The 12257-nt window shown below is 45.9% G+C and overlaps 1 protein-coding gene across 1 annotated transcript in view; it reads right to left on the bottom strand.

Annotated features, from left to right (window-relative positions):
* Window positions 1-12257, bottom strand: part of FRAS1 (Fraser extracellular matrix complex subunit 1) — a 479756-nt gene that overhangs the window by 69396 nt on the left and 398103 nt on the right. Inside the window, exons 46-49 of the mRNA XM_006778222.2 lie at window positions 11893-12012; window positions 11367-11546; window positions 1809-1933; window positions 1410-1550 (exon numbers count right to left, since the gene is read on the bottom strand). Coding sequence (XP_006778285.1) covers window positions 1410-1550; window positions 1809-1933; window positions 11367-11546; window positions 11893-12012 — 566 coding nt within the window. The remainder of the gene's footprint in view (window positions 1-1409; window positions 1551-1808; window positions 1934-11366; window positions 11547-11892; window positions 12013-12257) is intronic.

The following is a 12257-nucleotide window of genomic DNA, read 5'->3' as shown; positions in this document are numbered from 1 at the left end:
CTCTTCCCCTCTCCTGCTTGTTTAGGCTCCCACCTCTTGGCCTCTTGTTGTAACTCAAAAGTTCTAAGCACACTTGACCCCAGGGCCTTTGCACTTTGGTTCTTCTGCCCAGGGACTGAGGCTCCCAGATGACTGCATAGCTTGCTCTTCTGCTTCATATCTGAACAGATGAATGAATGAGCGCTGGCAGAGGGTAGAGTGCACATAGAACTAATTAATAATTGCTGTGGTACTCTTATGGGAGCTAAATTGTGCCAGAAGGTTACATGCTTTTATCTGAAAGCATCATGAGAATGAGAGTTCTGTCTACAGGCTCTGTTTTACTGTATAAAGCCTAGTTCTCTGAGGATGCCTAAATTGTAATAATTAGTTGTCATCCAGAGAAGTCTGAATGAAGAAAATTAAAAAAAGGGAAAGATCTATTTTGTCAGTTTCTTTAGTTCATTAGATTCTACATATAAGTGAAATCATGTGATCAATGCAACAGACATGATTCTCAGAGGGAAGTGGGGTTGGCGGAGGAGGGGTGGGAAGAGATTAACCAAAGAATTTATATGCATACTAGAGACTCGGTGCATGAAATTCGTGCACTCAGGGGGTTCCCTCAACACAGTCTGGGACCCCTTGGGGATGTCTGACTGACCGCTTATACCCAATTTAGCTCCCACAGGGATCGGGCCTAAGCTGACAGTTGGACATCCTTAGCACTGCCACAGAGGCAGGAGAGGCTCCCGCCACTTCCACTGCACTCGCCAGCCGTGAGCCCGGCTCAGGGCTTCTGGCTGAGCAGTGCTCCCCCTGTGGGAGCACACCAACCACCAGGGGACAGCTCGTGTTGTGTGTCTGCCCCCTGGTGGTCAGTGCACTCATAGCGACCAGCTGTTCCCCTGTTTGGTCAATTTGCAGAGTAGCTTTTTATTATATAGGATATGCATAACCCATGGACATAGACAATAGTGCAGTGAAGGCCTGGGAGGGGGCAGGAGCAGGGTGGAGGGGATCAATGGGGGAAAAATGGGACATCTATAATACTTTCAACAATAAAGAAAATTAAAAAGAAAAGAGGGAAAGATATATAGGTGCCATAAATCCTTGTTCATGCTAATAAGGAATAATTTTCTATAAATCATGATAAAAATTCAGCATGTTAAAAAGATTGTTGCATGTAATCAGGGGAGAGGGTGAACATACTTAGGTTTTCAGAAAGGGTTTAAAAGCAGTTTGATGCAAATGTATTCACTTCCTCTTTTTCAGAGGGCTGTGTTCTCTTCAGGTTTTTAGTCCTTCAAGGATACTTGTTCTAACCTCACCCCCCTGCCCTTACCTTGGGATGCTCAGTCACAAAGCAACCACTGGACTCACCAGATCACCTTCTCATTCAGCCAGAGAACCCAGGGGCACGTTCTTACCTCTGTATCTGCATCCACGGCCTTGAGCTCAAATTCTGTGATGGTCTTCCTCACGCCCTCCTGCACCCGCATCCCCGCATTCTGTACAACGGGCAGCGAGTCATCCACAGGGCGAATGGTAATGTGGAACATCTGGGTCACCTAGAATGGCAGACATGTGAAGGCCAGAGAGACACAGGGCCCCAGCCCCACCCAAGTAGAAGGTAAGTGCCCTCTACTTTCTCCTTTACACCATCCCTCACATGATGGACTGACCAGGAACCCAAAAATGAATTCTCTTGGACAAGACCCCCGGGGGCTGTCAGATGCTGCCTGATCTTGGCTGAGAGCAGAGGGAAGTGAAGCTCAGACAGCACCAGCTGCCCTGCAGATGCTAAGGGACTCCAGTTCCTCACCTACCTCATGGACTCCATCCGAGAGCGTAAAGCTGAAGGCATCTGAATGGTTCTCGGACTCACTGGAGTGGACATATTGAACGTTTCGTGAAGCCAGGTCAGCCTGAGTAAAAGAAGTGATCAGGATACCTGGCAAAAGGGGAGAAGAGAAACAGAGAAAGGATGTAAAAACGCCCGCCATACTTCTGAGGCTGGGGAAATGTCATATGCTCACTAGATAGAGTCCTTGGCATTTGTCTCCTAGCATTTATGTACTTCTCCCTGAGACCTGGTGTTAGAGTTGTTTGCCTACTTTTTTTTCTACAACAGCATATGTTCTGTGGGAGCACATGTTAACGTAATTATCCAGGCTTCTACTATGTGCCAAGTCAACAGCAGGTGCTCAATAAATGTTACTCTCCTTTCTCTTGGGGCTTATGCATGCAGGTCAAATCTGTGAAAGGCAGAGACAGTGCCTTATTCTCTAAATTCTTCTCTCTTAAGTTTTATATTCCCCCATAGTCTCATAGCCCTTTCTGAAAAACCTATCCTAATTTTTAATATTGTGCAATGGGAACACTGGACTAATAGGGCTTGGCTAAACCATAGCCTTGTTTCTGTGATTGGTGGGGCTTCCCCAGCCTCCACAGTCTCATTGGAAATTCTTCAAGGTCCCTTTCCAGGTCTGTGATTCTAGCTTCTCATATACCATGTCGGCCGGGCTGACAGTAGACTTACTGCATGACTCTGGGCTTTGGGCAATCATTCTATATCTACTCTAAAACGACCTAGAAAACCATTATCCTTTAATAACATGATAGAAAACATATTAATTTTTTCAGTCATTTTGAAAGTACAAAAATCTATAGTGATTTTGCATAATTAATGCCAAAGTATCCCACAAGTGAATAATATCTCTATGTTTTTAAATGTCTAACAACAATTAGCGTAGAATTCTTGCTTCCATGTTAGGGCTCTGGGACTTACTTCCTGGTCCCAGCCAAGACTGAAACAAAATCATATCTTTTAGACCCTCAGCACCAATTCCCTCTGCCTGATGTGAGTGTTGGGGTATTAATCCATTTAATCTAATCCTTCTGTTTGGTCCTGCAAATCATTTGCTGCTGCCTAGGATTTATTATTTGTCATTGTAAATCCTGGCAAAACCACTGTAGCTTTCCTGTAAAAAAACAAACACAAACACTCACACACACACTCAGAAATTGTACTTTGACTGTGACACAAGTATCACTGCCATCCTAAAAAATTAATAACCTGCATGGTTTACATTTGCATCTCTCTTTATCATCTGAAATTTGTTGCCCAGATACAATAGCCTCCTGATACTGGGGCATTAATTTTTTGATGAGGCGTTTTATATTTCTGTGCTTGCTACATGAGCTCTTGACAGGCAAAAAAAATGTAGCCCCCTGTCTTATAGCTTTGTCTTGTAGTCTGGACAGAAATCCATACCATTCTTTAAAAATTTAATAACTTCAGACTGGCTGCGCTGAGAAATTTAAATCTCTTCCCCTGCGGTGATTCCCTCCCATAGCTCATAGGGAAATGCTTGTCTGGATTCTCACAATCCACTGGTCACCTAATTCACTCTTCTCTTTATGAGAACCTAGGACTGACTGAGGAAGGTGATAGAATTTTCCTTCCTCTTGGGAAGGAAGCACTGGGATTGATTTTTAAAACATTTTTGAGAGGAAATGGACATATAATAAATAGCACACATTTAAAATGTACAATTTGATAAGCTCTGGCACATCCATAAAACCACCACCTCAATCAAAATAGTGAACATATCCATCACCCCTAAAGTTTCCAGCTGACACTTAATAATTCTTCCATTCTTCCCATCCCCTACCCTATCCCAAAGCAATCAATAAATTGCCTCCTGTCACTCTAGATGAGTTGGCATTGTTTTCTGATTTTTTAAAATAAATAGATTCATACAGTATGTACTATTTTATGCATAGTTTCTTTCATTTGGTATAATCATTTTTCAATTCATCCATATTGTACCATGTGTTAACAGTTCATCCTTTTTATGGCTAGGTACTATTCCATTGTGTGGATATGCCATCGTTTGTTTACGCATTCACATGTTGATGAACATTTAGGTTAGTTCCAGCTTGTGGCTATTATAGATAAAGCTGCTACGGTCATTTGTGTACAAGTCTTTGTACCGACCTAAGTTTTCATTGTTTCTGGACAAATCTCTAAGAGTAAAATGGCTGGAATGTGTCTTGGGTGCATGCTTAACTTTTTAGAAAACTGAGAAACTATTTTCCAAAGAAGGCAGTACCACTTGCCATTCCCACAGCAATGCAGGAGGGCTCTGGGCTTCATCTTAGTGGGCCTTTCTCACTTCTATCTAGAAAACGCTGAACACCTACTGTACAGAATACAGGCTTGCTTATATATTTTAGGTTTTATCTTTTAACAATTCTAGGATGTCAAGGTTGACATGTTACCTCGTTTTGATAGATCAGACACTGTGATCCAATTAGAGTAGCAATGTGGCCTATCCCAGTCACACATCTAATAGGGGGACAGAGCTGGAACTGGAGATCAGGGTTGTCTAACTCCAAAGTTTATGCCTGCTAGGAGTACATTTTTATAAAACTCATCTAGACTTTTCAGACTAGAAAAGGAGCCTCTTGGATATCACCCTTATCCTTGAATTGTTTTAAATATAAAAGTAATACATGGCTATTAAAGAAAATGTAAAAAGCACAGAAAAGTAGTAAAGGATCACAAAAATCACTCATAGTATGGACTCACAAGAATCACTCATATATCTACCACTAAAATATCACCATTGTAATATTTCTGAATTGAACTGTTTCTTATACTTGATTGGCCATAACCTTTTTTTATCTGAAATATTGATTTTGATGGGGTACTTAATATTATTATTTAAATGATACCAATGATTAAGTGCCAGAGGGTAATAAGCTGCACCTAGAATGCAAGCTTCAAGGGGACAAGCATCTTGGTGGTTTCCTCACCAATGTGCACCTAGAATAGTGCCTTGCAAACAGTAGGTACGCAAAACATTTGTGGTGAATGAATTTAGTTCACCCACTATACTCAATATCTGAGGCCTTACCCATTGAGCACAGAATTTTCAATCTCTATGTACCTCCCCCACTCCCCAATTTTAGCCTTTGCTAATTGGGCATTGGAAAACTTCCGCTACTTGCTCACCACCAAGATGGTGTTTCCAGTAACATGTTCTCCCTGTTGGCTGTCACAGCAGGTACTTACCTTTTGAAAGGTTGCAGGCTTTTAATCCCATGGAAGGTATTTGCAGTCACCAACCTACTGGCTACACTATGTCTCTGGCAGTGTTACGGGGACCCACATTAACCCTGTCAGCTTTTCCAATTCCCTCGAAAGGCCAGCACATTAGAGTGGTGTGGGAAAAAAGCATCTCTGAAGAAACTGCCTTCTTAAGTGGAGGTTAGGCAATTGCCTCGGCCTCCTGCTTTCAGCACAGCCAGGATGGTCCTGTGCATGGGAACAGTGCTATGTCGGACCAGTGCTGAACCATTGCAGGCTCATGCCATGGGAGACTCTCAGCTTTTCTTTTCTTCAAAGCCTCCAGTTATGGGCTAAATTGTGCTGCCCATCCCCACCTCCTGCTGTCAACTCATATGTTGAAGTCCTAACCCTCAGTGCCTCAGGTGTGACATTACTTGGAAACAGGATCATTACAGAAGTATTGAGGTCACTAGGGTGGGACGTAATCCAATATGACCATTGTCCATATAAAAGGGGAAACTTTGGATATACACATACTAGAGGCCTGGTGCACGAAATTCGTGCATGGGTACGGTCCCTAGGCCTGGCCTGTGATCAGGGCCATCTTCCCTGGCTGCCTGCAGCCAGTCCCGCCCCCTGCTGCCAACCACCCTGGTCTACCCTTTGCCAATGGGTGATCGGTGCCTGATGGCTGGGGGACGGGACTGCTTGCCAGCCCCATCCCCGCTGCTGGTTGCCCTCTGTGTGTGGGGTGACCGGTGGGGCGGGGGCCTTGGCCTGGTGCCCCCCACATCCCCTGTTACCCATCCCTGGGTAGCATAAGGCAATCAGAGCCTGCTGGCCAAGGAAAAGGACCGAGAGGTAGTAAGTGTGCCTCAGTGACTGGTCCAGCAGCGTTCTGGTTGTTCCGCTGTTAGGGTCAATGTGCATATTACCCTTTTATTATATAGGACTAGAGGCCCAGTGCGCAAAAATTTGTGCACTCGGCGGGGGGGGGGGGGGGCGCCCCTCAGCCCCTCAGCCCGGCCTGTGCCCTCTCGCAGTCTGGGACCCCTTGGGGGATGACCACCGGCTGGCTTAGGCCTGCTCCCTGGGGGATTTTGCCTAAGCTGGCAATCAGGCATCCCTCTGGCAGCTCGGCAGCCCTAGGGGGATGTCCACTTGCCAGCGAGGAGCAGACCTAAGCTGCAGTCAGACATCCTTAGTGCTGCTGAGGAGGCAGGAGAGGCTCCCACCACCACTGCTGTACTGGCAGCCATCAGCCTGACTTGTGGCTGAGCAGAGCTCCCCCATGTGGGAGCGCACTGACCATCAGAGGGCAGCTCCTGCATTGAGCGTGTGCCCCCTGGTGGTCAGTGTGTGTCATAGTGACCAGGCATTCCCAGTCGTTCTGCTGTTAGGGTCAATGTGCATATTTCCCTTTTATTATATAGGATAGAGGCCTGGTGCATGGTTGGGGTCCTGGATTGGGGTGGGGGTCCCTGCTGGGGGCAGGCCGCCCTGGGTGAGGGGCCACGGGCTGTTTGCAGGCCTGCCACACCCCCAATCATTTTGGTCTCTGGTTGTTCTGCCGTTTCAGTCACTGGGCTTTTATTATATAGGATTAGAGGCCTGGTGCACGAAATTTTTGCATGGGGGGGGGCGTCCCTCAGCCCAGCCTGCACCATCTCTAATCTGAGACCCCTTGGGGATGTCCAACTGCTGGTTTAGTCCCATGGAAGGTGTTTTCAGTCACCAACCTACTGGCTACACCAGGGGATCAGGCCTAAACTGGCTGGCTCCTAACCGCTCACCTGCCTGCTGGCCTGATCCCCCTAACTGCTCTCCCCTGCCAGCCTAATCCCCCTAACTGCTCTCCCCTGCAGGCCTGATCACCCCTAACCGCCTCTGCCTTGGCCCTGCCACCATGGCTTTGTCTGGAAGAATGTCCAGAAGGTCGTCCAGAAGATGTCCAGTCTAATTAGCATATTACCCTTTTATTAGTATAGATAGGGAGAACACCATGTGAACATGAAGATGACATTGAGAGGCCAGAAAAAGACCCTTCTCTCAGAAGGAACCAACGCTACTGACACCGTAATCTGGGATTTCCAGCCCCCAGATCTGTGAGACAATAAATTCTATTTAAGCTTCATAGTCTGTGGTACTGAGTATGGCAGGCAGCCCTAGCAGGCTCATACACCCTGCCTTCACGGAGAACCCAAACTAAGAAAATTTTGGTTGGGAGTCATAATACTGAGAAAGGCTGACATTAAGAGAAAACCAAAGCATACCTTGGCTTAAGATCACTTCTGGGAAGTTTTTCCTGACTCACTTCACCCCTTTCTCAGTAGAACTGGCTGTCCTTTGGCTCCTACTGTCTTCTGTCTGTTGCTATCACAGCTACTAACACACACCTGCACCTATTCATTTGCATGCTGACAACTTCTGAAACATAAAGGTGGGAACCAGTGCTGTGCTGGTAATTGCTGGATTCCAATATGACTCCTCCCCTAATTTAAAAATATAACTGCTGTTAGCTAAGCAACTGAATCCCCAGGTAGGGTCTGCATCTCCCTGCCACCTCACAGCTGGGTGTGGCTGTTCTTGCCACTAGGCTATGACCAAAAGTGATGGTTTCTTCTAGTAATACCCATGGAAGGAGACGGAGGTGGGTTCCCTGGCCTTCCCCCCTTACTGCTGGTTGGGAGAGGACACAACTGCAGTAGTTGTTAGAGTAGAAATGGGAGCCTCATGTTGGGGATCACTGAGCCACCTGGGCCATCTGCCTCTCGATTTTTCTGAAAAAGAAAACTTCTTGCTTCAGGCACTGTATTTTGAAGTCTCTTTATTCTAGCAGTCTAGCTTCTGCCCTAATAATTTAATTCCTTTCTCTGATTTACCAGAAAAAAGAGAATCTTTTGTCTCCCTGATGTGAGGTTGTGGCCACCTCAACCTTGACAGAGCACTTGTGGGACTAGACTCCCAGATCCTCGGAGTCTGGTTCTGGTGTCTGTCTTCCACAGTTGGCAGAGGCAGATGGCTCGTGACATTGCCTCAGGGGAAGGAAAGAGGCTCTGCACAGCTTTCCTGTCTATCTACAGAGAACAATCGCTCACCATGGGCGGGCCATGAAAGGCGGCATGAGAATCAGTCCACTTCACAGTGAGCCATCAGGAGGATGTCTGCAACACCAGTGGCAAGTGATCACTGCACGAGGCATGGGTCCCAAGATAGCTCAGTGCCTGCACTACAGACCCTGGCCTAGAAGATGCTCTGCTCCTCTCAGAAAGACCAGGTCCAGCCTAACCCCAACTCCTGGCAGGGACATGCTCACCATCTGAGACAAATGGGGTGAGGTGCTGCTACTCTTTTAAAAAAAAGAATTTTTAAATCCTCACCCAAGGACATGTTTACTGATTTTAAAGAAGGAGGTGGGTGGTGGGGGAGGAGAAAGGGAGAGAGAAAGATAAAGACAGAGAGACATCGATTAGTTGCCTCCTGTACATGCCCTGACTGGGGATCGGACCCACAATCTAGGTATGTGCCTTGACCGGGAATTGAACCCACAACTTCTGGTGTACGAGGTGATGCTCCAACCGACTAAGTCACCTGGTCAGGGCAGGTCCTGCTGCTCTGTAAGCTGTAGTCAGCTGCCTTAAGAGAGGATGGTAAGTCAGCAACACAGATTTCCTCTGAAGGGAGACCTTTGACATTTAGAAAGAACCAAATGCATGAAAATATTCTCATTTAGGGGAGACAGGGAAGAAGAGGATGCTGATGAAATGGAATTTGTAATGAGGGAGGGGCAGGGAAGTCCTGCCCTATTAGCAATGGTGTGAGCCCCCAAGAATAGCAAGGAGGGGATTGCATCCAGTATCTGGTTTACTTAAGAATTATCAGAAACAGGTGAATTAAGAAAAACTGGTTGGCTTGGGAGACTACCTGGATTAGGAAATCGAACCTGGAGGAAAAGGGCAGGTGAAGGAAGAGTCCCAGGTAGACCACGACATCCCCCTATTTTGAGAAGGCACTTTCCCGAGAGGAGGGAGAAATGTGTTCACCTACGGGTCGCTCCCTGAGCCATACTGGCATGGTCTTTGCAGATAGAATTCAAGCTCAGTGACGGTGATACTGTAAACACCAAAAAGGCGAATCTGGAGCAGCCTCACACAGGACTCAGCAGAGCCTGGGGTCAGAGAAGAGCGAGGCTGTGACTACCAGCCCTGGGCACTGACAGTGTCTTGCAGGAAGCTCAGAGCCTTTCAAAACCCTGCATAGTGAGCATGCAGTTGCCCATCACAACAGCCAAGAGCCTGCCCTTTCATCTTTGGAGAGAAACAATCAGCAACCTGACAGGGTTCTGGCAGAAGCAATTAGCTCATGAATTAGTTATCCAATATCTCATGCAGCCAAGGTCTTAGAAGTGCTGATCTGCATACTCCCTGGGGAATTAGGCCACAAAGGGTAGGCCACCTGCTTCAATTTGCATTAGGGTTTTGGCCAGTCTGTCCACCCCTCCCCAAGCCCTCCGACCAGACACACATGACACTCCTTCCTCTAGCATCACTGTGGACCCCGACATGGTCTGCCGCATCAGCCTCCAGCTCTGGGAACTCATCTCCCACCACCCTCGCTCTCACTCACTGCCACAGGCACACTGGTCTCCTTGCTGCGTCTGGAACCTGGTGTGCCAAGCTGATCCTGTGTTTCTGTTCACACTCGCTGATGCCTCTGCCTGGGATGCTCTTTCCTTATCTGCAGCTTGGCTGGCACCCTCACTTTCTGTTCAAATACCATCCTCTTATTAGAAGTCCCTCTCTCACCCCTTGCTCCCTGTGCATCCTGGTGATGCCCTTGTTTTTCCCCCGGCACGCATCACCAGTGATATATGATGTACTCCCTTGCTTGACTGCTTACTCTCTGGTTCCCTGCATTAGATGGTCAGCACCATCAGGGCAAGTAATTCCCCTGTTTTGCTATTTCCCTGGTTGAGTGAAAACTCTGCAGCCTAAAATACAAAGAAAAGCAATGAGGATCTAAATATCCTGCCAGCTGCTTCTAGCCTGTATGACGTACAAAATAAAGACAATTCAACCTTTAGAATGTTTATTCGGCAAGTCTCTTGTCCTTCACCTTCCTTCCACTGGCATGTTCCATCGGTTCTCTCCCTGAAATCCCTTCCTTCCTTCTCTCCTTCCTTCACCAGCTGTGGCTCAGTGAATACTTAGTAGGTACCAGGTACTACCTCATACATTATTCTCCTCTTACCTGGTCCTACTACTGTTCCCTGGGTGAAGCTTCACTAGCTCCCACCTGGTCAAATGTGAATCTCCTACCCACAGCCATTGCCTCCTTTTCCCTTGTTTCATTCATCCTGTTGGACTCCAGATAAATTTCACTTCCTTTCCTGCCTCAAAATTCTGCAGTGACTTCCTATTGCCTATTTAATTAAATAGGAATTATCTCAGATTTGAAAACCCTCCATAAAATGTCAGTTTACCCATGAGCACCATCTATTTTCAGAGCATATGCTTTAGCTAAACTAGCCCAGTCATTTTTTTTTAATGTGTCCACATGCTGTCCCCATCTCTGGAAATAGCACAATTTCTGTCTGCCCAAACTCTGTCTTCCAAATGCCACCGCCAGGCACCTTATCACCCCATGTAGCCTCTCCCACTTTTGAACTCTTATGACAACAGATTTATGCAGTTCTTTAAACACCTGCCATAGTCTTCCCTGAGTTATGGTTATCTGCAGAGAAGAAGTTCCTTATCTCACCCAGTAGAAAACTCTGGAAGGAGAGAATTGTATTTTATTTACCTTTTTTTTTCTTTACCAGAAGCAGCTAAACTAGAATCTTGCTCAATACACATGCTCACTTGCTCTTTGCTGAATTAAAATTCTAAGCACAATGCATCCACACCAGGTGCTCAAAGACTTTAAAAGAAGAACAGGGTGCAGTGTTTGCCCTAAGAAATTGACAATCTAGTTATAAAGACAAGTTTGCTTTATAAGATTGCAAATTTTTATTCAACTTTCAGTGAGCACCTACTGTTTGCTAAATATAATGCAAGGCGGTATCTCATGGTCAAGATTAGTGATGCAGAAAATAAATACTCATAGATTCTAGGGATATGTATTCTAGGGGTATGTCATGGGTAAACTGACATTTTATGGAGGGTCTTCAAATCTGAGATAATTCCTATTTAATTAAATAGGCAATCAAAAGTCACTGCAGAATTTTGAGGCAGTGAATACATTCTTTAGTCCACCCCAACACGGACTAAATGCCAACTTTGGCTTGATGAAGCATCGACAGGCTTACCTGGTGACCCTGCATGCTCCAGGTGGCCCAGCTGGGGCTGTCTGGTGATTCTGTAGGTTAGTGCTGCCGGCTCGCTCTCCTGGTCAGTGGCAGAGAGCTGCAGGGTGGTGATTTTCTTCACTGAGTTTTCATCTAAGACCATTCCTTTATTGGTGGTGATGACCGGTGGGGATTTGTCTTCTGAAAATATTAGAAATAGTGATTTGAAATGGGATATTTTTAGCCTCCTTTCTTCAATTCTGGATCTGGTGCCCAGGGGTAAGATCAGAATAGCTCTCAGAGAGAGATAGAGATAGAGATAGAGATAGAGATAGAGATAGAGATAGAGATAGAGATAGAGATAGAGATAGAGATATAGGTAGAGAGAGAGTCCCAAGGAGCCAGAGCTTCAGACAGCAGTGGGGACATGATCTCAGATTTCCTTACTGGTTGGTTAAAGGAAAGGCTCAGCCTCAAAGTAATCACAGTATAGATTCTTTAACCTCAGAACCACTGATGTATTTTTAGAGACCCAATGCCCCCTTACCCAAAACAATGATGGGAAATGACTGGCTGATCAATTTGTTGCCTTCTCCATCAACCACATCAAACTTAAAGTCAAAGTTCCCACCAGATTCTCCTTTTCTGTGACTGTATTCTACTTGGCCTGTAACAAGAACAACAACAAAAATCAAGATTTGCTATTAATGCTTTCTGCTCTTACTTCTGAAGTGGGAGGTGGTAATTTGATTGGTATCCATTACCAAGGTATCAATTAACACTCTCCAGACTTTGACATTATTTTTGACATTTTAACCTAAAGTTTTCATTTCCTGATTTCTTCTCCCACTCTGGGCTTCCTCCTGTTAAAATCACCTGAAATAGCACTGCTTATAGCTGGGGCTCGGCTTT

This window comes from Myotis davidii, unplaced genomic scaffold (assembly GCF_000327345.1).
Source record: "Myotis davidii unplaced genomic scaffold, ASM32734v1 scaffold449, whole genome shotgun sequence".
NCBI classification, from domain to species: domain Eukaryota; kingdom Metazoa; phylum Chordata; class Mammalia; order Chiroptera; family Vespertilionidae; genus Myotis; species Myotis davidii.
The sequence above is the reverse complement of the archived record's forward strand: the minus strand, read 5'-3'. Positions and strand labels throughout refer to the sequence as shown.